This window comes from Plutella xylostella, chromosome 25 (genome assembly GCF_932276165.1).
Source record: "Plutella xylostella chromosome 25, ilPluXylo3.1, whole genome shotgun sequence".
Classification (NCBI taxonomy): Eukaryota; Metazoa; Arthropoda; class Insecta; order Lepidoptera; family Plutellidae; genus Plutella; species Plutella xylostella.
Genome location: NC_064005.1, coordinates 4,110,127 through 4,136,170, shown reverse-complemented (window position 1 = coordinate 4,136,170; position 26,044 = coordinate 4,110,127). Strand labels below are relative to the sequence as shown.

The 26,044-nt window shown below is 39.8% G+C and overlaps 5 protein-coding genes and 1 long non-coding RNA gene across 6 annotated transcripts; 3 read left to right on the top strand and 3 right to left on the bottom strand.

The window, feature by feature from the left end:
- Nucleotides 1-1,482: 1,482 nt before the first annotated feature.
- Nucleotides 1,483-2,647, top strand: LOC125490582. The gene is made up of 2 exons (XR_007267778.1): nt 1,483-2,041; nt 2,285-2,647. It is a non-coding gene; the product is annotated as an uncharacterized LOC125490582 (long non-coding RNA).
- A 1,669-nt stretch (nt 2,648-4,316) lies between these two features.
- Nucleotides 4,317-8,343, bottom strand: LOC105382412 (translation initiation factor IF-2-like). The gene is made up of 3 exons (XM_011552290.3): nt 8,211-8,343; nt 7,814-7,970; nt 4,317-6,470 (listed from the first exon to the last, which is right to left on the bottom strand). Exons 1-3 carry the CDS (start codon nt 8,231-8,233, stop codon nt 4,329-4,331), a joined length of 2,322 nt encoding a protein of 773 aa, XP_011550592.3. The 5' UTR covers nt 8,234-8,343; the 3' UTR covers nt 4,317-4,328.
- A 1,649-nt stretch (nt 8,344-9,992) lies between these two features.
- On the top strand, nt 9,993-11,075 carry LOC105382352. Its single transcript, XM_038107607.2, has 2 exons — nt 9,993-10,248; nt 10,805-11,075. The coding sequence occupies exons 1-2, from the start codon at nt 10,035-10,037 to the stop codon at nt 10,954-10,956; spliced, it is 366 nt and encodes a 121-aa protein (XP_037963535.1). The 5' UTR covers nt 9,993-10,034; the 3' UTR covers nt 10,957-11,075.
- LOC105382353 (scaffold protein salvador) lies at nt 11,065-18,489 on the bottom strand. The gene is made up of 10 exons (XM_038107608.2): nt 18,297-18,489; nt 17,924-18,092; nt 17,618-17,699; nt 17,133-17,258; nt 16,552-16,669; nt 16,080-16,190; nt 15,290-15,467; nt 14,709-14,845; nt 11,774-11,906; nt 11,065-11,257 (listed from the first exon to the last, which is right to left on the bottom strand). The coding sequence occupies exons 1-10, from the start codon at nt 18,379-18,381 to the stop codon at nt 11,188-11,190; spliced, it is 1,209 nt and encodes a 402-aa protein (XP_037963536.2). The 5' UTR covers nt 18,382-18,489; the 3' UTR covers nt 11,065-11,187.
- Nucleotides 18,490-18,866: 377 nt separating this feature from the next.
- LOC105382354 (diphthine methyl ester synthase) lies at nt 18,867-20,279 on the top strand. Its single transcript, XM_011552218.3, has 5 exons — nt 18,867-19,067; nt 19,171-19,353; nt 19,577-19,748; nt 19,838-19,969; nt 20,059-20,279. Exons 1-5 carry the CDS (start codon nt 18,933-18,935, stop codon nt 20,238-20,240), a joined length of 804 nt encoding a protein of 267 aa, XP_011550520.3. The 5' UTR covers nt 18,867-18,932; the 3' UTR covers nt 20,241-20,279.
- Nucleotides 20,280-20,324: 45 nt separating this feature from the next.
- Nucleotides 20,325-25,728, bottom strand: LOC105382413 (rap guanine nucleotide exchange factor 2). The gene is made up of 2 exons (XM_038107289.2): nt 25,450-25,728; nt 20,325-24,873 (listed from the first exon to the last, which is right to left on the bottom strand). The coding sequence occupies exon 2, from the start codon at nt 24,833-24,835 to the stop codon at nt 21,308-21,310; it is 3,528 nt and encodes a 1,175-aa protein (XP_037963217.1). The 5' UTR covers nt 24,836-24,873; nt 25,450-25,728; the 3' UTR covers nt 20,325-21,307.
- Between the last annotated feature and the right edge of the window lie 316 nt (nt 25,729-26,044).

Genomic DNA, 26,044 nt, shown 5'->3' with positions numbered 1-26,044 from the left:
TGCAGTAGATACCGATACCACCTTATCCTATTTATTTATTTATTTATTATGGTTCACCAACATTTGTTACATCAAAACTATTACAATTCTATAATTAAATACAAACTAGATGCACAAACAATTATAGGTAAACACTGCATGCACAAAATTAAAAAAAATCGTCAATTTAGTGGCTACTTAAAATAAATTTAACTACTTATACTAATTATAAAAATAAAATTATAATTGATTAAATTAAATTAAAAATTTAGATTAATATATTAATTGATTGAGAAATTAATTGTATTTTTAAATTTAAACAAAGAGTCAGCATGAATATCAATTGATCCAGAACATTTATTTAACAATCTGCTTAACCTAGGAATGGCAGAGTTAAAACCGAGAACTGTATTACGGTGAGGCGGACACAAAGGTTTTATTGGTTGTCTGGGAAGTCTTCGAGGCACCAAAAAATTAAACTTGGACAAAATTTGTGGACAATCAATTCTATTTCTAATGATTTTAAACAGAAAACTTAGGTCTAGTAGATCTCTTCGTTTTTCTAAGGAAGTAATTTTCAAAAAATCTAATCGATCAACGTATTGTTTTTTTTTATTTAAAATTCCTGCAAAATATGATAAGTGTCCCACGAAACGCTTTTGGATACGCTCAATTCTGGCAATATGGGTTGAGTAGTGGGGACGCCATACTACACTACAATACTCTAACACACTCCGAACAAATGCATTATAGAGTAAGATTTTTGTGTTCGGGTTCCGGAAGGCTTTGCTATTTCGAAGGACAAAACCAAGAGCTTTATTTGATTTTTTTACAATGTGGTCAATATGCGGCAAAAAAGTTAATTTTTTATCCAGTGTAACGCCAAGATCTCTTACTGTTGTGACTTCTAGCAAAGTATTTGACTGAATATTATATGTAGACAATATTTCGTTAATATTACGAGTGAACCTAATATAAAAACATTTTTTTGCATTTAAAAACATGCCATTTACTTTGCACCACTCGTTTAGCACATTAAGGTCATTTTGTAAAAGTATTGATTCATCTGCGGATTTAATTACCTTTGCAAGTTTTAGATCATCAGCAAATAAAAATGGTGTCGAATTTTGTAGCAAACCAGGGAGATCATTTATAAAAATATTAAAGAGAATCGGGCCCAAATGCGATCCTTGTGGGACTCCCGAAGTTACTGAGTAGTTCCTTGATTGAAAGCCGTTGACAACAACATAAAAATTGCGATCAGTCAAGTAAGATCCTAGCCATAACAAAAGCGACCCGAAAATTCCATAAATACTCAGTTTTTTTATTAAATTTTTATGATCTACTTTATCGAATGCCTTACTGCACGGCTAGTATGGCCATAATAAGACAACATGTGAAGTGACTGATTAAATTGAGTCACTTTTTGATATCAGTCTTAAATGTTAGCATAGGGGGTACATGGGACTCGTTTTATTTGTGTGATTCGGAATTAGTCCCAGTGACACTGTAACTTTTCTGCTCTGTGCAAATAAGTTTTTCAAATGTAATTTTTTTCCGAAAATCTCTCATTTGTGGTTGTTGTTTGTATTGTCTATGGTTTTTTGACAATTAAAATGTCACCAAACGTCAAACTTGAAGAAAATTTTGACTGTTTGGGGCTTTCGAGAGTTTCGAGTGTATTATTTTGGTAATATTACTTTGCTTTGCGCTACCCCATGGATTCATATTGGCTCATTAAACTACTTTATTGAGTTTCTTGGACATCGTCTCATCAAATGATATACGACCAAGCTTGCTCCCGACCAAGCACGCTCAGATTCCTTGGGAGCTCCTGCTATCGGCAGCCGTCGATGCATCGGATCCCTGAGACGAAGAACAAAAACAGCATGCCACCTGACTGATGACCCACCCACTGTCTACCCAGACCCAGGAGCTAGAAGGCCTTGAGAAAAAAGCCCGGGCAGGATCATGACGGGCGCAGCAGAATATCATCTTCGATGCTTGTCCCACGGCCTGACTGAATAATATTTATATAATCAATGGAAGGAAAAAACAGTAGGTAAGTGCCAGTACCCGTGACATCTTATTATAATTGGGCATATGCACACAAAACAACTCAAAAATTTTTTTTCACATGGCACTACTTGGTCGGCTAGGCCTAAACCCTTCCTTCATTGGAAGGAAACCCGTACCAGCAGTGGGGACGTGATGGGTTATGATGATGATGAAGATGACAGTAGGAGTCATAATCTTAGTTCATAAGTATAACTAAAATCTAATGAAACATTTTTGTTTGTTACAGAACATTGAAATTGGCTTGTAGGCAAGACGGAAGATGGTCAAAACTGGTCAGAAATTGATGGCCTAGACACGGTTGGAGAGCTCTTGTTGGCAGAAACCACATGAATGGTGAATGGTGGTGCTGAATGATGGTCAGATGACATCAGCAACCTTGTGGTGAAACAATGAACTGGAGCGGCACCGAACTGAAAAAGTTGAAAAACTTGGCATACATACTATGAGACCCATTTGATGACTGATATTTGCAAAGTTCAGACTGATTATTGTGATAGTTGATAACTAAGAATACCTAATATGCTTTTATGGTGTGTGAAATAGTATACTTTTTATAATTTATTAATTAAAAGTTTAATAAATGTTTTACCTAAAGAAAATTTTATATTTTTATAACCATTTAAGATAGTTGTAAGTACATGCTAGCATACCCACTTATTTTTTTATAGTTAGTGTGTAGTTGATAAATAATAAAGCCTGACTAGGGTTTGTCACTGTAGTGAAAGGATTAGTCGCTGACTACCCGGTGTGCCGGATGTATTCAATGTACCGTTTATATGATTTACACTTCATGAACTCCACATTTAGCATTCAAACTATTCAATTAGCCACTTCATCTCAGTTAGTGTGTTGTTCATGTGTTGTTGATAAATAATAAAGCCTGACTAGGGTTTGTCGCTGTGGTGAAGGATTAGAATGAGTCGCTGACTGCCCGGTGTGCCAGATGTATTCAATGTACAGTTTATATTATTTACATTTCGTGAACTCTATATTTATCATTCAAACTATTCAATTAGTTACTTCATTACCTACATACTTTGACGTGAATAGGCAAACTTGAAGTATAAGTATGAGAGACAACTGAAAATCTGTGGTTTGTTCCTAAGGGCAAACATATGCGCTGAGTTGCTTCCCTTTTGGTCTGCTTCAACACACACATTTCGCCTCTTAATTTAAGTGTACAAATGTTTAAGTGGAACAAATTAATGTCTATCTATCTAACTTATTAGCACATGTCAGCGACAGGATTTGAATCCACATCTCTTCCGTGAGGGGCGGGCGCTTACCCGTCTGAGCTAACACCGCTACATATAAGTAATATGATATATAATTTTAGTCAAATAAAAAGAGGATGTGTTTTGACAAATGTTGTTTTTAAAGCATTTTCAACGGGTTATTAGAGTCCCGGATCATCCTCCCTATAAGTATTATAGTAATTTTCCTTTCCTGCATCTCTTCTTGTAGAGCAACGATGAAATTAACAAAAACTAAACAAATAATAATTTGTGTCACATGTTATCACCACCTTCGAATTTGAGTGATAAAATGCTACCTAAACAAATGTCAAACTGAGACATGTGTGGCCAAATTGGTACACCCATGTTAGGAAATACGACAAATCTTCCAATCTCGCTGTCAAAATTGTAACTCACATCTTTTAGTGATTATTTCGTGTTGGCCATGTTAGCGTTTGTGAGGACAACTGATATCACGCAATTTGTTGCAACTAGCTGTCATTTATATCTTGTCGCAGCCATACTGTGCTACGCGTGCTGAAATCAGTATACACGACATCGACTTGCCTATGCTCATCAATAGCTTCCGATAAAAATTCCACAAATGAAACTAAATTGGTGCACGTAGACCTCGATTTCATAAACCCGTGTTGATGATCTGAGAAATGTCTTCGGAAGTGATTATGAATGTGGGGATATACGAGGAGTTCAAATACTTTACTGAATATTGTAAGTATAGAAATTGGTCTGTATTCATTGATTAGGGTGTCATCACCGATTAGGTACTTATGTATATCAAGTGAGGTTCCAATGTAAAGCTTAAGTTTAAAAAATCGCTTTTAGTGATAAGACCGCCTTTTTTGCATTTTGCATTAAGTTTGTATTTAAGCTTTGTATAATCTATTCTTGTGTACAAATAAAGAATATTCTATCTATCTATCTTAAGTAAGTACTTGTAGTGAAGGATTAAGCTATAATTTCTTCGTATGTCACTGCCTGCGTGATGAAATCCGCATTATCCGCATCGATGTGAATCTATTCCTGAGCTTTAACATTAGGTTCTAAGGCGTTTAGGGCTTCCGGTTGTTGCTCATAGTTGGCTTCGACCGCCGCTGGTTCCTCTGACAGCACCTCTTGTTCAGGGAATACTTCGGGTTGCGGAACTTGGTCATGAAGTTGAGGATCCGCATACACATTTGCTTGCTCAATTTGCCCAGTTTCACCAAATTGCCCATTAGGGTCGTATTGGGCGTTTGGATCATATTGTGCATTAGGATCATATTGTGCATTCGGGTCATATTGTGTATTTGGATCGTACTGTACAGTCGGATCGTATTGTGCGTTTGGATCATACTGTGCGTTTGTGTCATATTGCCCAGTTTGGTCGTATGGTGCGTTTGGATCATATTGCCCAGTCTGATCGTACTGTGCGTTTGGATCATATTCTGCAGTCTGATCGTATTGTGCATTTGGGTCATTCGGTGCAGTTTCATCGTATTGTGAATTTGGATCATATTGCCCAGTCTGATCATACTGTGCATTTGGATCGTACTGCCCGGTCTGATCGTATTGTACGTTTGGATCATATTCTGCAGTCTGATCGTATTGTGCATTTGGGTCATTCGGTGCAGTTTCACCGTTCTGTGTGTTTGGATCATATTCGCCTGTTTGTTCATGTTCTACACTAGGGTCGTACTGCCCTGTTGGTTCGTAGTGCCCAGTGGCATTAGGCGCCACTGAATCATTTTGAGCCGTTTCTTCTAAGTTCGTGGATGGTTCATTGAACTGCCCAGTTGTATCATACTTGCTAACATCTACAGCTGGAGTTACATACTGCTTATCTTGGTTGGGGTCAAGTTGTTCTTCCACTGTTTCATTTTCGGCATACACCGTCTCAGGATACAATCCTACTGGTTGATTATTGTTAAAGGGCTCTTTCTCAGAATATTGTGGTGTATTATCAAATTCATTTTGATCAGTGTTGTCGAGCTTGTTGTAATCAACATTGTTCTCTATTTCAGTGATGTTATTATCATAGTTCGTCGACTCTGCGTTATTCAGTTGGACATCTGCTGCATTTGCCCCGATAAAAGCATCAGAATCATCTAAATTGTTGTCATTTTTATCAAAATCAATATATTTTTCAGCCGGTATGTTTTTATCAGAAACATATGCATGTGCTGTCTTAATTTCTTTGACTTGCATATGAATTCCTATATTTTCTTTTTCTATTATACTTTGGATTGGGACAGTTAAGGCAACATCTTCTTTTGTTGTATTGTTCGAAGTCGAGTCTTGTATTTTGGTTTCAGTTTTATTTATAAAATTTTGATTGATCATAACAGGTTCGTCATGTTGTGGCTGGTAATGTTGACGTTGGGGGTTGCATGAGTTACTGTATAAGTTTGCTTTAATTGGACTATCGTATTTTGTCAATTCATCATTCTTAGGGTAGTCAACATAATTACTCTCACTTGATGGTGTCAGATCTAAATCATTGAATTCTTCATTTAATTTACGCTCGTATTTTTCTTCTTTTTCATCTGAAGACTTGAATGTGTTGTACCCGTGCATTTTCTCATTATTTTTATTATCATGAGCTGAACTCGTGTACTTAGGATTAACTATATCTGCGTGTTGAGTGAAATCATAATCTGTCTCTCCAGTTATTGGTTTAGATTTGTACATTGAATATTTGTTTGGGCCTATTTCAAGTTTTTTAGGAAGCTCAAACGTATTTTTAGAAATTTCACGATCTCTATCTGGTATTTCACTGTAATCTTCTTCGTTCAAATCAGTATAATCTTTGTTGTTACTTTTACCATAAATAGTTTTCACACTATCTTTCGGTACAGGGTCATATTCAGAATCTTTTTCACCTTTTTTTAGTTTGGACAAGATTTCGTATTTTCTTTTCCAGTCGTTTTCATTGTTTTCATCATCATTTTTTTTAGGAGTATAATACTTGGTGTCAACTGGTATTCGGTGGTCTGATTCTAACTTTGGTATAAGAATGTATTTCTGACTGATCTGCTGGAGCAGCAGTTGTTCGTCTAAGAATCTTCCAGATGAAGTCATTGGCATGAGAGCCATATCATGTCTTGCCATTAATCTCAATTCGTCGCCATGCTTTGGATTTGCATGTTCGGGGCTATAACATTTTTGTAAAATTTTTGGCTTAAAAAAAAACAACATTTAATGTATTTTCAGAAAACAGTAAGTATAATTTCATCATAATCATCAGCCAATAATCATCCACTGATAGACAAAAACCTCTCCCAAGGAGCGCCACAATACTCGGTTTTCGGCCGTCCTCATCCAGCCACTACCGGCTACCCGCCTAAGGTCGTCGGTCCAGAGGCAGGAGGACGTTCCACGCTGCGTTTGCCTGTTCGTGGTCTCCACTCGAGAACTCGTCTTCCCCAACGGTTATCGGTTCTTCGGCAGATATAACCAGCCCACTGCCACTTCAGCTTGCATATTTTGACAGCTAGCTCAGAGACTGAAGACAAAAGTATTCAACCAGTGCGTCCTACTGACACTGACGGTAGGACTGGTCTACCGATTTAAAGTCGCTCAGCGTACTATAGACAGAGCTATGCTTTGGTTTGGGTTTCTCGGATGGATCGTATAATAAATGAGGTTATCTGTCAGAGGACTAAGGTTACCGACATAGTATAATGTTGAATAAGTTTTATCTGATCATTATTAGTAAGACATGAACATATTTAGCTTCGCGGACGACATCGTTATTATGGCAGAATCTCTGCAGGAACTCAGCTGGATGCTAAGTGGCCTAAATGCTGCTTCCCGACGTGTTGGCCTCGGTATGAACTTGGACAAGACGAAATTCATGTACAATGCTCACATCAAACCGGAGCCGGTCGCCGTTGGTGAGGCAACAATCGAAGTTGTGCAAGAATATGTCTACCTCGGGCAGACTATTCGGCTAGGCAGAAGCAACTTCGACAAGGAGGCTGCAAGGCGCATCCAACTGGGTTGGGCTGCATTCGGGAAACTTCGCCACATATTCTCCTCGGCCATTCCTCAGAGCCTGAAGACAAAAGTCTTCAACCAGTGCGTCCTGCCAGTGATGACGTATGGTACAGAGACGTGGACACTGACGGTAGGACTGGTCCACCGATTTAAAGTCGCTCAGCGTGCTATGGAGAGAGCTATGCTTGAGGTTTCTCTGATGGATCGTATCAGAAATGAGGTTATCCGTCAGATGACTAAGGTTACCGACATAGCTGTCAAAATATGCAAGCTGGAGTGGCAGTGGGCTGGTCATATCTGCCGAAGAACCGATAACCGTTGGGGTAGACGAGTTCTCGAGTGGAGACCACGAACAGGCAAACGCAGCGTGGGACGCCCTCCTGCCCGCTGGACTGACGACCTTAGGCGGGTGGCGGGTAGTGGTTGGATGAGGAAGGCCGAGGACCGAGTGTTGTGGCGCTCCTTGGGAGAGGCCTATGTCCAGCAGTGGATGATTATTGGCTGATGATGATGAACATATTTACCATAGTTGGCATCCGATGGTGAGAAGCTGTGGGGATAGTGGATCGTAACTGGTCGAGGCGTGCAAGAATAAACTCATTGCGTTCTTTTCGTTTTTTATCTTCTTCAAGAAACGTTTCATAATGCTTTTTCAAAGCATTTACTACCTCTGATTTTATTCTGAAACGTACGTAAGCACTTTTAATGAATTTGTGACGGTAATAAAGTACTTAAGAGTGGATTGGTTTTAATGCGGTTCTGCATATTCAACTTGAGTTCTAATCTGCAGTTATCTACTAATTACATAGGTTACATAATACCTACATACAACACAACATAATAATCTACCTAAAGTGAAGACTTTCAGTAGTCAAATATTTAAACTTCCTGAACAATATTTTCGATTACTTAATAACCTACCTCTTCTTATCCTTTTTTCCCATGAGTCTACTTGGAACAACAAATGAACAGTTACGATGCTAACACCGCGGGCCAGCAAGGAGCTCGCATGGTACTGATGTAAACAAAGCTGTGATGCGACCTTCTGCAAGGTTTCGCGACCTGGCGCCTTCTGACACGAACAGTTTATTGCTGCTCGTTCAGATATGAGAACTTTTTGAATGGAAAATAAAAGAGGGATTTGATGGGCATAAACATTGCACAAGCATGTTTAACGGTGATAATCAATACACGTTTTGAACGTAGGTAGTACAAAAATAAGATATTTGGGCCATAAAGGGAAGATTTATGAAATTGGGCAAATTGACCCGTAGTGCAAAAAAAGATCCCGACGAACCTCCTCCTTTTTTTAAAGTCGTTAAAAATAGAATCAAATATTTAACTTCCTCTTCTAACTAAACAGAAAAGCAAGAAAGGTATAAATAAACGTGAAGTTAACACTTTCAGGCTTCTAGTAAGTAGGTAATGCAGTCTGTACGTGCACCAGCCCTGCGGCAGGCGGCACCTGGCACCGCCTCGCTGCGCCCGCGAGCGAGGTGACTCTGACCTTCGACTGAACTTTACGAGCAGAAGCACGAAGTTGATAAATTAGGCACGAAAGAACCTATCTATGTATATGGAGCCGCAGGTTACGGTAGATTTGATTAGGTACCTATTAAGGATAATATTATATGCATAAATAATAATTTACTTCGTAGGTACCTACCTAACTAGTAGTAATCAGACAAGAAGAGCCCCTGCTAGGGCATGCAATACCGCAATACCGGTATTCGTAATGAATTTCATTGCTTTTTCTCGTTTTATTTTGACCTATACGACCTTTAATCACAATATATGCCATTTATTACAAGGAAATCTAATACCGGTATTTATACCGGGATCCCGGTATTGAGTTGCAATACCGGAACTCAATACCGGTATTGAAAATAGTTCCGGTATTGCATGCCCTAGCCCCTGCACCCACGATGGGCATTGAGATGTAGACGTACCTAATATAGGTAGGCACATTGGGTCGGTGGCCACCATGGGCATTGAGATGATGGTATCTAAGTAGGCACAGTGGCTTGAACAGAAATCTGACCTCGTGACATTGCTACTGAGAGAGGGTCAGGTTTATTTGCAGCCCCTGCTAGTGGTGCTCAGTCGTTGTGACTCGGAGGACAAGTAGCTTTTGGCAGCGCGCTCCATGTTAAAAAGTGTTTAAGCCATATCTGCCGAAGAACTGAAACCCATTGGCTACCGTAGGGATTGAATGTTAAAGGATGATATCATCACGACCCATTATGTCCCCACTGCTGGGGCACGGGGGGCACGGGTCTCCTTCCAATGAAGGAAGGGTTTAGGCCTAGAGGAGGATATAGAAGAAGCTAATTCAGCAAATGAGATTAGTATCTTTGTTATTTTTTACATAAAATCCCAAGTCCCAAATCTCCCTTGCGAGTTGCGTCGGGAAAGAACCTTTACGTGCATGAACTGCGATTCAAAAATTATTCTGAGATTTCTAGTACCCATGTAATTCACAGAATATTATTGTTTACCTGTCACTGTCAACCCACAGTCCCAGACCAGACAAACGAAACGTCAAAATACATAACCAAAACAAGGCTTTATTTTTGGTGAGTAAAAATCAATTTATGGTATTGATAAACCGCTAATTAAAGAGTTAGCAGAGCTTTACTTTCACCAAGAATCCACCAGAATTGTTATATCCAAATTTAATATCGTAGAAAAACTCATTACATAAACATAACCTAAATTGTGTTTCAGAAAATATTAATTTAAAATATGATTCACAAGTGGTTCCACAAGATTGTTCGTCGCAGAACCAGGCCTATTCCTGAGGACAAGGCGTTTGTTTGGAAGCAGAGATTGAGTATAGCCTATGGCCTTATAGCTTGGAATTGCTTTGGCTTAGTTTGCTACAGTGTTTATAAGGGAAAAGCCGATTGGGCACATTATTATGGCCTCAAGACTGACGAGGAGAAAGAAGTTTCCCCAGGTAATATAATATAATAAGTTTTAACTATCCACTAATTATCAAATTAATTTTGGTAAGATCCAATCTGTCCATCTCGTAATTACATTTCATCATTATTTTTGTTACATATTTGAATTAAATGTTACATATACTTTTTGAATTCAAATCGTGTATGACTGGTGCTAACTAGTAACATTAATTACTGCAGTAGAAGGCTACAGTTTCAGGAAGTTGTCCACTATGCAAAATATAATAAGCATTTTGCAAAGAGCATTTTTTGTTTATATGAAGAATAGCTGTTCCCGCGCTCTTCTCTTCGCCTTAAAGAGTTTTCCCGTGGGAATTCCGAGATAAAAAGTAGCATATGTTCTTTCCAGGGTCTAGACCGTATGTATACCAAATTTCATTCAAATCCGTTCAGTAGTTTTGGCGTGAAAGAGTAACAGACAGACAGACACAGTTACTTTCGCATTTATAATATTAGTTAGGATATTTATTAAAAACTGTAACTAATAACAATTATGATTGATAGGATTCCCTGGTGAGCATAGTTTAATCAAATATTATTTTCTTGCAGGTTTGGCCTGGTCAAGGACACTGAATATACCAAATGCCAAAGTGATCAGAGTGTCCGGTTTGAAGAAAGTTGATGAGTATGAAATTGTAAATGGACAACAGGTGATGAAAGAAAAGAAGGAGCTGGGAGACCCTGAATTGTTAAAAGAATAATAAAATTAGTCAGTTTATTTAAATGTAATGATAGTTTGTAAATAAGTGTAAAATATACAAATATGATATGATTCAGCCAAAAGATGAATCATTGAAAAAACAAACACCTTTATCAAGAATTAATTTATTCTTATAAGTTAAGGCACAATATAGGAAGGCATGAGTTGATAAAATATAGTTGATTTTTCTTAAATTATAAAATCACAGCTGAGTAAGGCGGAGTGTTGTGGGTCAACAGTTGGAGTGGGGGTGGTATTGTATACCACGCCTCCTCCTCTCTATCTCTTGAACCAGAGCAGATCTGAAACAACAAAACATGCATAAATTTCCAGAATAGATATATTATCTATACACATTTGATAGAGATTATTGGAGATAACCTACCTTGATACCACATATATCATAGATATACACATTTTTATCATTTATTGTTGGTTAAGCCATACAGCCAAAATATGGATAGGTACTGATACAAAGTGCCAAGAGAAGGCCATACAAATGTCAGACTATATTTAACATTCCCATGGAAAATTGTTAAGGTGAAATGGAACTAATGGCAAAAAGCTAAATAGACCTATGTAGATAACGTCAAGATGGCACATGGCGGCGCACAGTGGACGGCGAGGTGCGAGCGCAAGGCCTGAGCTGGACGGAAGCCAGAGCGGTTGCTGAGGACAGAACGGCGTGGCGCACGCTTGTAAAGGCCCTCTGTACCACCGGGGTACCATAGGACAGCAACAACAGATAACGTAAAGAAATGTATCATAGGCAAGTTATGTATTACAGTAATGAATAAACAATGCTCGAGTGTACTGACCGGTACTGCTCGTACTTCATGACGATGAGCTGCAGCTCCTGCTTGTAGAGGCGCGTGAGCATCGCCGAGTAGCAGTCCAGCTCGCTCAGCCGGAACATGCTCCAGCGCAGCTTGTGGTCAAGCTCCTGGTCCGCTGCAGGGGAAATAGGGGTTTTTCATTTGTTTTTAATGTACAGACTTATAAGTCGTTTGCAATAGAATCCAACAATCATGTAAACAAACCAAATTGTCACGATTACTCCGTAATCACATACATTTGACGATCAATTATGAACATAGTCTGATTTCAACGAACACACCATTGTTTTCACATTATCTTCAACACGATTTAACTTGTATTTATAAGTTAAATTTGTTAAAACATTTGCAACGTAAAAATTTCGAAGTATTTGACAAGCTGTCATCTTAGTTTTTTACTCATCGAACTCTATAAGTCATTGAAAAGTTAGTGTTGTTCGTAATCTGAAGTTATCTTTTAATTTTAATTTAATAAATTATTTTAATTTAATATTATTTGAATACAATAAAAAAGAATTTTCAAGAGCTTAATATAATTAACCAAAACGAAAAAAAGAAGAGGAAGAAATGAAAAAGCTCTACGGCATTTTAGACACGGCAAGCGATGACACAGTGGTTCCATTTATAATTACGGTCACCGGCGACACTTCTGATAGTGATGATGAAGAAGACGAAGATTTAAATTTGTTTTAATAAACACTTTTTTATATATATTCAGTTTTATTTATAGTCTATGGCTTATATATTTAATCTAATTAGAACACTATGACATCACTATGGGCATAAACAATACGCTGTCAATGTCAGTCCGCCATATTTGTTTACATGATTGTTGGATTCTATTGCAAACGACTATATGTGTTCCATTGTTGGGCAAATAACAACCTATGTCATTACAGCAAACTATAACGAAGATTTGGTAATGAGGGTTACAAAGAATAAGTATGCTATGGATCGAACCAAGCCATATTCAATACAGTGATGTTAACTATAAACTTGCCTGCAGGTAAATAAAAATATCATTAACCTATTGCAATCAACTTAGGTCGGCTCCAATAGCCAGCGCAATTTAACACTTGTCATATCCTGCGTCTTGCGATTCATGCTATGGGGCGAAGTACCGGTGCACTTTGATCGTGTCAAGTATAATTCTTCTTAAACTAGAGCTGGTCTATGGTTGGTCATCATCATCAGCCAATAATCATCCACTGCTGGACATAGGCCTCTCCCAAGGAGCGCCACAACACTCGGTCCTCGGCCTTCCTCATCCAACCACTACCCGCCACCCTCCTAAGGTCGTCAGCCCAGCGGGCAGGAGGGCGTCCCACGCTGCGTTTGCCTGTTCGTGGTCTCCACTCGAGAACTCGTCTACCCCAACGGTTATCGGTTCTTCGGCAGATATGACCAGCCCACTGCCACTTCAGCTTGCATATTTTGACAGCTATGTCGGTAACCTTAGTCCTCTGACGGATAACCTCATTTCTGATACGATCCATCAGAGAAACCCCAAGCATAGCTCTCTCCATAGCACGCTGAGCGACTTTAAATCGGTGGACCAGTCCTACCGTCAGTGTCCACGTCTCTGCACCATACGTCATCACTGGCAGGACGCACTGGTTGAAGACTTTTGTCTTCAGGCTCTGAGGAATGGCCGAGGAGAATATGTGACGAAGTTTCCCGAATGCAGCCCAACCCAGTTGGATGCGCCTTGCAGCCTCCTTGTCACAGTTGCTTCTGCCTAGCCGAATAGTCTGCCCGAGGTAGACATATTCTTGCACAACTTCGATTGTTGCCTCACCAACGGCGACCGGCTCCGGTTTGATGTAAGCATTGTACATGACTTTCGTCTTGTCCAAGTTCATACCGAGGCCAACACGTCGGGAAGCAGCATTTAGGCCACTTATCATCCAGCTGAGTTCCTGCAGAGATTCTGCCATAATAACGATGTCGTCCGCGAAGCGGGGGTGTGACATGTACTCGCCATTTATACATATGCCATGTCCTTTCCAGTCCAACGTCTTAAAGACATCTTCCAATGCATTGGTGAACAGTTTCGGAGATATCACATCCCCCTGTCTCACTCCACGTTCACGTTGCAGTTGGATAGGTCTTGTCTTGTGGTCCTGTACTTGGACAGTCATAGTAGCGGCATTGTACAGACATCTCAACACCTCGATATAGCGCCAATCGATTTGGCATCTCTGCAAGGATTCCAAAACTGCCCAGGTCTCGATGGAGTCGAAGGCTTTTTCATAGTCAACAAAGGCTAGACACAGAGGCTGATTATACTCTTCGGTCTTCTGTATAATCTGCCTTACTGTGTGGATGTGGTCTATTGTACTAAAGCCTTTTCGAAACCCAGCCTGCTCTGGGGGCTGGAACTCGTCTAACTTTTGGGCAAGACGGTTCGTGATAACCCTTGAGAACAGCTTGTATACATGGCTTAAAAGCGAGATCGGTCTATAGTTCTTCAGAAGGGTTTTGTCACCCTTCTTAAAGAACAATACCACGACGCTCTCAGACCATGCCTCCGGTGTAATGCCATTGTGAAGAACCGAATTGAAGAGCCTCTGGAGCTGTTCGAGGATTGCAATACCTCCAGCTTTCAGAAGCTCTGTAGTAATTCCGTCTTCACCCGGAGCCTTGTTGTTTTTAAGCTGCTCAAGGGCTATCCTAATCTCGCCTATGTCGACGTCAGGGATGTCGTCAGTGTAGTGGCGTATTAGTGGCGCTCTGGAATCGGTGAGCTGAGCCACAGACTTCTGCGCGTGTGAAGCATAAAGTTGTCCGTAAAAACGTATGGTTGGTCACCAAGGTTAAAAGTTTAGCCAGTCAGAATAGAGTCAATGGCTTGCACCGGACAATGGTTACAGAAACAGTTGATTTAATGAACCCTATAGAATAATGGATATGTTACCTTTAGAGTAAACAATGAGCCAGTGCGGGATCTCGTCGAGCAGGTAGGGCGGCACCAGCGCCCCCGCCAGCGGGCTCACCAGGTAGCAGCCGCCCACCAGGCACGGGTGCGCGTAGGTCGTCTGGTGGGTTATCTCACTGTTGGTGGAATGTGGGTGGTTAGCGGGTGGGTTTATATGCTGGCCTATGTATAGTAGGTAGGTATACCTATTGTATGACTGGCAATTACTTTCATGCGATTTTAAAGTTAATCAGTCACATAGATACTACTCCTTTTTTAACAGACACGCAGTCACAATTTCAGACGAGAGGAAAACTTTAAACATACATAAAAATATGCTCACGACTGTAATTCCCGAAGTCGAGACTCGCAAGCAAGTCACCCGCTTTTCGCTGTACATTTGCGAGCCGTATTGCCATTTTGGTTGGAGTACATACAATGCACTGGGCACACACCTAGAAGTCTAGAATAATAAAACTCCATGGCTTGGTAGTTCCAGACTTCTGGACTCAGAATCAGAACTATAAATGTAAATAGTTCTGATTCTGAGTGCTTGCGAGTCTAAGCAATGACAAACTAACTTGAAGTAATAAACGCCATGGCTGGGCGTGGACACCCGCTGCCACGGGCTGGGCACGCTCTCGAGCGGGTGCGTCCAGTGCGTGGTCTGCGTGTTGTGGTCCATGTAGTAGCGGCGGCCGCGGAGCGTGCGGTCCGCCGACCAGCCTGGGGGCAGGGGCAGCTCGCATTCTTCTGATGCTGGAAAACGGAGTATTAATTATGTAGGTATTTATGCTAATAGACATACTCACAGGAACAGACATAATGACCTTGAGTAATTTATTTTTGGAGCACTTCAGTCAGCAAATAGTAAAATAATGGCTAAAGTGCCTATTACTGCTATTGCATGTCATTCGCTGATTCGCCTTGCGCCTTCCCTTTGCCTATTGCGTTCTAATCTATAGCTAATCCCAGACAAGGATAAGCTAGCAATTGAACACTTTAATATAACCTCACATGTTTTAGAAGCACATAGCTCACAGTGGGAGTACGAATCATTTCATATTATGTATATGACAATCGAAGAACCGAAGGGGTAAACGTGTTTTGGAGTGGAGACCGCGAAATGGGGGCAAACGTAGTGTATGTAGGACGCCCTCCGGTTAGATGGGGTGACAACATGCGAATAGGTGGCTGGTAATGATTAGATGCGGAAAGCTATAGATCGCAGTGGACTGCTATAGGCTAATGATGATGATGATATGAGGCTATCAGAGCAAAATAGGCGTATCTTTTGCAGACACAATTGACTTTTAACTGGAAAGGAACATCACTTTTGCGCTGATAGCCTCATATGAGGATCTTCCATACCTTGTTGCGTGGAGATGACGGTGCTCCCGTGCGCCGGAGCGTGGTACGGCAGCGCCGACGAGTTCACGTAGTTGGAGTAGATCGGGGACGACTGGCTCGTGCTGGCGAAGGCTGGAACAATTCGGTAATTGTATTAGTGGCAAAATGTGATGGATGGTATTACAAAATCCGGAATTTACCGCAATAAGAGAGATGCTTTTTCATTTTTCGGCATCTACCATTTGCATTGTCAAAGACATGCAACATTACTGCTAAGCAACATTGTTATCGGTTCTAATTCTGTAGTAGTCTGTAGTAGAACCTTGGTAAACAGGTTGCTAGTATGAGTGTTCATCATTATCATCCTAGTATTTATCCGACCCTAGCATCCTCCCAGTGTCCATATTTCTGAACCATTAAATAGCAGGATGCGCAGAATTCGATTACGAGTTTACAGTCATGGAGTATGGAGCTGGTTCCCAGCTTTTCTCACCGTCAGGATGCAGCCGTATGGAGTGCGGCGCGGGCGAGGGCAGCAGGCGCGCGCTGGCGCCGAGCTGGCGCAGGCTGGCTTCGCGGGACCCGTACACCGCCTGCCGCTGTTGCTGCACCTACAGGTCACAATAGATGTGCATAGAGATTAACATCAATCAGGTTAGTAGAGATATACCAAATTCAATATATTTTTTTTTAAGTAATAAAAATTTCTGATGAACCTCTTATTTTACAAACTACTGCCTCTTCGGATAAGGGGGATACCATCAATGCAACTCATGCCATGGGTCATGCCAGGGTTTATACAACACAATTTCCATTAGGTTCCCTTTTGGATAGACTGATATTATTGAATATTCACCTCACAATATTATGATGGGGAAGTATCTCATATCATCTTCCCTTACTAATAGAATAACTATTTTGCCACTGCTATTTTGATATAATATATCTTACTGCTTTCCCTCCAGCTGTTTGTCTAGGGTTCAAATGAAATATTAACTGGAATTCATTCAACAAATGATTCATTATGCTGCATCATTAGTTGGTAAAGCTAAAGAATAAAGTAATGTTGAATACCTGCTGTTGATTCTGGTATATGGGATCCTCTGGTTGCTGCTGCGGCGGAGGCAGCTGGCGGTAAAACCTGTGGCTGGTCTGCCGGCTGAACGAGCCATCCAGGTCATTCAGAGTAGACTGGGATGCCTGAAACAACATTTTACTAATATTGAGGCTTATTTTACAAGCCAATTTAAAATGTTATCACATACTTTATATTTAGTATGTATCCTACTTTTGTACAGCAAAAGCAATAAATAAGTTAAGATACTTTTTATTAAGTACATAAATCCATAAGTTAAATTATTAACATGAAGAGTAGGAATAAGAATATGAAATCAATAAAACTATTTCAAAAATATTTCCTTAATAAAATACTTATGTAAAATTATAAACCAAACCATTTGAGCCCATATTCATCCACTCCTGGACAGGACAACAAATTATACCTGTCATGTTAATTTTCCAATTAATGATGTAGGTATTAGTTAGTCCCAAGTCCTTACCAAGTTAGATTCCAGGTGAAATTGTGAGTTGTAGCTGCTGGAACTGCTGCTGCCATCACAGTTTGTGGATAAACTTGCAAACCTGAAATGACACATAAACAATGTGTAAATCTTACCATTTACCATCATGATTATGATAGAGAAGACAATAATAAATTGAGGTACAGTTAAATACTGTCTGTAATTTAATAACTACTTACCTATTTATACTATTAAGATGGTTCAATAACATAGTATCATCACAATGAAGATAAGGCACCCAGCATTATTCTGTATCTTTTATACATTTATTAAATAGTATGTTACCTGTGTGCTAAGCTGGGAACAGATTCACTGGGGGTGTACTTCCCAGCATGCCCACTCATGGTCTGAGCTTTACCGAACTTGTTCTCATGGCTGGGGCTGACGGCGTCGTGCACGCCGAACGGCTGGCTGCGCGGCCGCCGGTTGTGACCCGTCGTCCACACGTTAATTACTGGAATTCATGCAAAATGACTCACTGTTTATTTTTGTTCATAACATTGGCATTGCCGCAAACTGAAATGTGAGTATTGCGTAGATATTATAAGAGTGGCGTAAGATACGAACGGGAAGTAGGAAGTTAGAATAAGTTTTTGAAGAAAGTGACAAGTAAACACTTGCAAACTTAATCAAAACACGTAATCTAATGAAGGCTTACTTGGTAAATCTGGAGGAGTGTCTTTCTTAATATATTTTCCAACCACTCCTTCATTTGTAGTCTTTTGTCCTTTCCGTGATATCATTTTTTCTGTTTACTAAACTAAACCAAAACAAATTATACAAAAATATTTTTGATAAAGTTTCACATCACAAACCAAAAATTCAATTTTGACCATAGAGAATATTTTAGTCTTTTTTATTTGTTTTTTTTCAAGCAATGGGCATTATTTCATACAGCTTTGTCTTATATTATGTCTTTAAATATTGGAGGCCATTTGAAGGCAAAGAAAAAACTCTTAAATAAACACATGCTTGTTTGTTGTTAGGAATTTTGGGATTAATATCGAGGGATGATAATAGTAATATGGATAATAATAATAGTCTATGGATTTTAGACGATGGATGAATGTCATTCTTCCGAGCTTGACATTGACATGACAACGGTTCGTTCCCTACAGGTACAGTCTCGGTCTCGTCTACACTAGTGAATAGAAGATATACCAGTCTAATTAAACTCTTATGAACTACGCAATAAAAACGGTGCAACAATAAAGTTTCCTTTCTTTACTGTACTGTGTATACTTTTCACGTGTGGTAGAGTGGTAAACCAAAAGTTTTATAAAATTAAGATAAAATGTTTTATTTAATTGGATTAGGACTAGGGGATGCTAAAGATATTACTGTCCGAGGTTTAGAAATTGTAAAAAGATGTGATAAAGTATTCCTTGAAAGTTATACCTCAATACTTACTGTAGGAAAAGAAGGTTTGGTTAGTTTCATTTGTTTCTATTACTTAATTAATTGGTATTTAAATTAATCTGGTTGTATTAAATTCAATCTGATTCTTTACTTTACTTTGTTTTAATTTCCAGGAGGAGTTTTATGGAAGGCAGCTAATATTAGCTGATCGAGAACTGTGTGAGAGCAGCATTGATGAGATACTGAGGGAAGCAAAAACATCTGAAATAGCTTTATTAGTGGTTGGAGATCCTCTAGGAGCTACGACACATACTGATATGCTACTACGAGCTAAGGACTTTGGGGTTGAGACTCAGGTTAGGAAAACATATATCTATACAAATATTTTGATCAGCATTTTTTTAGCCTATTTGATACAATGTCTCTACATTTGATTGTGTATCAAATAGGCTCCAAAACTACAGATAAAAAAATGCTTTCAGAATTATATCCTTGTGGCCTATAGGCTGCTTTATATCTTGTAATTCCCATTAAATCACTATTAGCAATAGTAATAGTTTTTTTTTCTATATATTTCAGATAGTTCATAATGCATCTATAATGAATGCAGTAAGCTGCTGTGGACTGCAGCTCTACAACTACGGAGAGACAGTTTCTATTCCATACTGGACAGACACTTGGAAACCTGATAGCTTCTTTGAGAAAATTATAGGAAACTACTCCAGAAACTTGCATACTTTATGCTTATTGGGTAAGACTTTAGTTAATTGATGGAAAGGGCTCATAGTGTCACACTAAAAATGCTGACAAGGAACTTACCTATTACAATGTTTTTTTCAGATATCAAAGTAAAGGAACCAACTGAAGAATCCCTATGTAAGAAAGTCCGCCAGTATATGGATCCTAAGTTTATGAGTGTGAAAGAGGCGGCATCTCAGCTATTGCAGATTATTGGAAATAAGCCTGATGCAGGTGTGTATTTTTACCAAAAATTATTGTTACATCAGGATAAAATCTAACTATGCAGAATATTAATTATAAAATTAATTTGACTATTTCAGGTCTTAGTAAATCAAGTTTAGCTGTTGGTCTATCAAGAGTTGGGTCCCCTGAACAGAGGATAGCTGTGAAGACATTGGAGGACATGCAGAGCTTCGACCTCGGTGCTCCGCTGCACAGCCTGGTCATACCCGCCCCCAACATACACCCATTAGAAATGGACTACTTAGCTCAATTCAGATAATATCAAGATTTAAATTGAATTACATTATGTATATTGTAAATTACAACAGTGTTTATCTACACTACAGCAATAAAACATTTTTAATGAAGTAGGTAATTATATTTTTATTATTTACAATAAAACCATATTATAAACAAAATTCGAGTCGCAACTATAGAAAATAATAATGATGTATTAACTCATAAATTGGTCCACAAGCTACCACATAACTACAACATAAAACTAGGATTTTAAATTATATGATTTGTAATTTTAAAAGGCATAATAGTTATTATTTGGTCTAAGTTTCACAGTTATAAAATATTGAGAAAATATTATGTTAAGAATATACAAAAACGGAATGTAGACATATACCATAAGGTTAATACAAATTTATATTATTCAAACATTTCTAGATAAAACTGGAGAATGGTGGGTTATAATTATTTTAATTAATAAATTTAGAGGCATAACTTAGAATAGTATGGAATTTTACACTATATAACACTAGGACAAATTCTTAATTTATAATTATACAGTCTTTAGACTTAGGGTACATACATGATCATAATAACATTATTATTATCAAGAAAAATACATTTTAACTCGTGCTTTTTATCTATCATGTGAGATTACAAATTGTGAAATACACAAACATATAAATAGACGATTCATCATAATTTTGTTCCACTCACTCACAGGAACGAACATACCAAGGTCTCAACAATAGCGCACGCATTCCGGTGTTAAATGCCGTATTCATATCATGATTGATAATTGTCATTTCTCAGCTCCTTAGATTTACTTTCCAGCTGTTGTCCATAAAATGAACCTCAGTCTAAGTTTCTTTTGGCAAGGTTTCGCCTGCAGAAATATACAGTCTGCCATCAATAAATTAATAGATTTGGAATATGTACAGATCTTTTTTGCTACTTCTTGCAACCATACATAAGATGGATTGAAAAGAGAAGAATATAGAATATGATCCAATTCATAGGGGTATTTGAAAATGGTAGTTAGCCCATGATCTAATGTGTGATAAGATAACCATTTTCATACGCCAACTACCACTCAGCTCGTGCGTGAGTTCAGACGGCGGAGACCTGCTGGTCGTCGTCGTCGTCGTCGTGCGGGTCGTGGTAGTAGTCGACGTGGCGCGTGACGCCCTCGTGCGAGTGCGCGCGGCTCAGGCGCTCGAGGCGCGCCACCTGCGCCAGCGTGTAGGGCGCGGGCGGCACGCGCGGCGGCGGCACGGGGCGCCCGCACGCCGCCGTGCACGAGCCGTGCCCGCTGTCGCTGGACGTGGCCGAGCCCGTCTTGCGCAGCGGCATAATGAGCGACGTGACGCTGCTGCTCTCCGCGGAGAGGTCCACGGGCAGCGGCGTGGGCGTGTCCGAGTGCGAGCGCTCGTGCGCCGTGCGCGGGCAGCACATGCCGGGCATGGCCGGGTCGCGCCGGTGCGTGCACGGCGACGGGCCCGACGGCGGCGGCCGCGGCTGGTGCGGCCGGGTCTTGGCGGGCTCCGAGAGTGCTAGTAACTTGCGTACCGCCTGCGGAGATGCTGCACCGAACTTGTTGCCCTGAAAACTCTTTTTGCTCTCACTGGCTGAGGATGCGCTGCTGGTCGTGGAGAGAGACGGTGACGGGTGCCGGCGGCGAGGCATGGCCGGGGCCGGCCCGGCTCCCTCGCACTCCAGAGACAGTGCGTGAAGACGATCTTCATCTGTTTCCACATGCATGCGATTTAGGTAAGCTTTGACTCGCCGTACCATTTGTGCTTCTTCAAACATCTTTTTGGGGTTAGGTACATTTGAGGACTTTTTCCGTCTTTTTACGGTCACTTGTCCTTGCGGGACTCCACCCGTAGTTAGTTGGTTCAGCGCCACCATAGCATTGGAGGGCGGTTGTTTCCCGAGTTCTAATAATGTTAAGAGATCATAAGGTGAACTGCACATGTTGACCAATGTTCTCACTTCTTTCGCAATCATGCGAAGTTTCTCGAAGTTCACCATGCCCTCTACTTTAGTATCATTGCCCAAGTGGATAAATGTAAGATCTTTCCTCACCACTGGATAGAATGGTACAACAGGTGATCTGACCTGTTCTGTTGTAAGTAGTTGTCTGTATTTGGACATGTTTCTTGAGGGATCCATCAATGTTTGTAAGTCCGAGAACAGTTTCAGGTATTTGGTAGGTAGTTTTTCCCATGACATCCTCAATCTTGATACTGCACCGTGCCCAAGACCAGATATTATAGCAAACATTGAATTGAAGTTTTTACATTCTTTGCAGTGTCGGGCTACCTTTATAAACTGTTTGATTATTTTTGAGCGACGCACAGGGTTCTGCTCCGTGACGACCTCGGTGACCACCCAGAACATCTCTTTGTTCACGAGCTCTGCGAATTGCGACAGCATGGGGGTGCCATACCTACTGTTCAGTTCAAATAAATCGTCCACATACTCAGTACTCTCTATTTGTCTGAATATGCAGAAGTCTTGTAGTGTCAACTGAACCGCAACTTCAACGGCATTCAGCTGTAAGAAATGCACAACACTCTCTCTCAGAAGTTCAGGTGCCATTTCATCAGGTACTAATGTCTCACTTATTCCTTGTGTTTTTAGGTAGTATCTAGAGCTAAGACCAATTCTTTCAGCAAGGTTTTGTAATTGGTCTGGCAAGCGGTGCTGTTTGATGATACCTCCTTGTGCTACAGACACTTCACACAGAGCAAAGTTGGAACTGGGATCAGTGATACCAAACTCTTGCAAGGTTAACATAACTACCTCTCTGGCAGTTGTTTCTTTGTGCACTAATAAATATTTGCATGTTTGGTCAGCTCTGTATACTTTCAAAACATGTTCAGGATAATCAGATGATTGATATTCATCATAACAAATAGATATCAAGTCAGGATTACTGTGTGAACTATAGAATGATGTGCTACTATTAGCCTTGCTCAGCGATTCAGTGTTGGATAAAATACTGTCATCATTATGCAGACCATCATTGATGGTATTTTTTGGAAGTATATTCATCTTCATCAATGCTTTTTGCAATCTTCTTTTTGGGCCCAATGTCATGAAACCTTTCTGTGGTTCCTTCTTGACACTGAGCTGTTGTGGTTTCTTAGTTGGTGACTGAAACACAGGATTCAATGTATCATCACTCAATAGTTCAGCTGTAGATAGCCTTGCCCTTGGATCTGTTTGCCATCGCACCATGTTGGTGCATCCTCTTTGCCGTGGAGAGTTTTCAGGTACTAGGAGCATCTGCTTAAAAGCCAATAAATTGCTTTTTACCGTAATGCTTAAATGTGTTGATCCAGTAAATATTTCCATGGCCTTTGCATGACTGACATGCCTAAATGACTGGCCATTAACCTCTAATACTTGATCACCTCTCTTCATTCCTACTTCCTCTGCCTTTGAGTGTCTCTCAACTTTAAGAATAAATATTCCATATCCTCTCTCATATCCACCTAGAATAGTGAAATTCAGTGGCTCATCTCGGGATGATCTTGATAATGTAACATTCCTTGTCCGTGCCTTAGCAGAACATGCAATATTTAACAGTCTCAGTTGGCTTTCCATCTTTTCTCTTTCCAAAAGGGTTTCAAAGCTTTCCAAAAAGTCCATCATGCTAGGATCTGTTTCAAAGTCAGTAAAATGGTTGTTAACCCACAGTAGTACAACTCTTGTAACTTTGTCTCTTACAGAAGGCTCAGAAAACCATGATAGGAGCTGTTTTGCCACCACCAGAGGACCCTCAATGAATGTTCTATGAGTCAATAAGAAGTCTTCAACATAGGTTGAGTCCCGGGAGTTATCTTCAATCAACTGCAACATTAGATGTTCTGGAGTTCCTCTAATCACAACATGTCCTTGTTGGTGCCCAGAGTCTCCGGCTGCACCCCTGAACTCCGTCACCAGAACCACCACACCATTCTCATCTTCATGACGTTTTATGTTCTCCTCACCTTGGTGTAAAATTCTGTAGTAATCAGTCTGTGTTATGCAGACAAACTGACAATCATCACATCTTGTAGTCATAATGCCTCGATGGTATAGCTTCTCTAATGTAGCCTCAGCCATTCCAAAGCTATCACCAACATCCAGGTGCTCAACTTGTCCATTCTGGTGTTTAATCTCAACATGTCCATTGATGAGGACCGACCATGAGTCATGTTCCTCTCCATCATTCATGACCACAGTTCCAGCTTTCTCCACAACTGCAAACACCATAACTGCACAGAGCGCTCGCCTTACAGTCAGAGTCATGTTTGTAAATGCTTTAAAATGCTGAGTAAATTCTAGGAGTATTTCTATGTCTTCATCTGTGCGTTCACTTGGATCCTTTTCTAGACATTCTCGAACAGCGTCTCGGACAGTGAGACTGTCCAAGCTCTCCTCCATATCTTCTTCCTCATCTGAGTCCACAATGGACTCAAGCAGTCCAGACAGATCTACCTCCATGTCCATGTCGAGGGAGCTGTGTACAGAAGTCATGGTGTCGCTGCCGCTGTAGGCAGAGCTAGTGTCACTCGCATTAGAGCACTTGAGAGTGTGGGGATACAGCTCCGGACTGTGACGGCCCCCGCGCCCACCTCTCAACATTGTGAAGATTCTGGCCTCTTGTGAGTTACGTCCAGCCTCTGCAATAACAAATGAATTTGTTAAAACAGCTGACTAAAGTATTACACTATTAGGTTTATTTGGTTGTTAATTTAAAATTTAAACTAAAAAGGTTATTATTATTCTTGTTTTGTATAAGGTTTTCCCCAATAATAATAGAGCCCAAACTCAGATGTTCACAAATAACACACTGCATACAATAGAAATGCTGCAAAATATAGCATAATATTGTTAAAAACTTATAGCCTTTTGAACCTATAGCATACATTAACTATTTACATAATACACACAACAGAACCCACATATCAATGAATGCTTGGCTAACAGCTTCACAGTGTATATTACAATGGTATTATGAAACTATATACTTTAACAGTGGAACTAAGTAAGTACTTCAATTACTGCGGGTCACTTTCTTCCACAAGTGCGTCAGCTCAGTGGGAGCATAATCGTAGCCAATTTCGTCCACTCCAAGCTCAATATTGAACTTGAATTTGGGTATATTTGTGCCCACCAAATGCAAATAGATGTAATAATATTGTAGGAAACATAATTTGTATCTTTAATTGCATGCAATAAGACACTCGACCACCTACCTTTGAAATTTCTATTTATTTTGCATTCATGGCGGAACTGTCAGCGCTTCCATGTTGCTTTCTACTGATTTATCTACACCATCACCCAGTATGTTTACGTAACGATAATGCCTTTCAGGATGTGCTCAACACCACGTATCACAAACATATATTGATATGAAATCAATTTCAACTCAATATGCACATGAATGAGTAAATAAAATACAAAAAGAGATTAGAAAGCCACTTTCGCCCAACCAACAACGAACGCTGATAAACCATAAACTAAAAAAAAAAACTAAACGTCCGACATAGACAAACAAAATGGCGGCTAAACATCATAGAGCAAAAAAAAATATTTGAAAAGAACAGTGATATTATATGAACAGTGATATTGACTGGATAATACAAATGCAATAAATAAACACATTATGAAACATTGTTTATTTAATTTTTATTTAAAGTTTTGTTAAATAATGTTTAATTAATCGTATAAAAATGTCTATGGTCGGCCTACGTTTGGCGTTGAATTCTAAATATTTGGAACGAAGCTGTAGCACAGGAAGTAAATAGGCCTATGAACCTTCCATTTAATTAAAATCTAAGTTTAAAGCAG

Excerpts from the sequence above, each read along its gene's own strand:
- LOC105382413 (XM_038107289.2), bottom strand. The coding sequence starts at position 24,835 with ATGTTGAGAGGTGGGCGCGGGGGCCGTCACAGTCCGGAGCTGTATCCC.
- LOC105382412 (XM_011552290.3), bottom strand. The coding sequence starts at position 8,233 with ATGGGAAAAAAGGATAAGAAGAG. Across the intron at positions 7,971-8,210 it reads GGAAAAAAGGATAAGAAGAG|AATAAAATCAGAGGTAGTAA; the intron begins GTAGGTTATTAA and ends CGTACGTTTCAG. Across the intron at positions 6,471-7,813 it reads ACCATCGGATGCCAACTATG|CCAAAAATTTTACAAAAATG; the intron begins GTAAATATGTTC and ends TTTTTTTTTAAG.
- LOC105382352 (XM_038107607.2), top strand. The coding sequence starts at position 10,035 with ATGATTCACAAGTGGTTCCACAAGATTGTTCGTCGCAGAACCAGGCCT. Across the intron at positions 10,249-10,804 it reads GGAGAAAGAAGTTTCCCCAG|GTTTGGCCTGGTCAAGGACA; the intron begins GTAATATAATAT and ends ATTTTCTTGCAG.
- LOC105382354 (XM_011552218.3), top strand. The coding sequence starts at position 18,933 with ATGTTTTATTTAATTGGATTAGGACTAGGGGATGCTAAAGATATTACT. Across the intron at positions 19,354-19,576 it reads ACTTTGGGGTTGAGACTCAG|ATAGTTCATAATGCATCTAT; the intron begins GTTAGGAAAACA and ends TATATATTTCAG. Across the intron at positions 19,970-20,058 it reads TGGAAATAAGCCTGATGCAG|GTCTTAGTAAATCAAGTTTA; the intron begins GTGTGTATTTTT and ends TGACTATTTCAG.
- LOC105382353 (XM_038107608.2), bottom strand. The coding sequence starts at position 18,381 with ATGATATCACGGAAAGGACAAAAGACTACAAATGAAGGAGTGGTTGGA. Across the intron at positions 16,670-17,132 it reads TATACCAGAATCAACAGCAG|GTGCAGCAACAGCGGCAGGC; the intron begins GTATTCAACATT and ends TGTGACCTGTAG. Across the intron at positions 14,846-15,289 it reads CATGGCGTTTATTACTTCAA|TGAGATAACCCACCAGACGA; the intron begins GTTAGTTTGTCA and ends TTCCACCAACAG.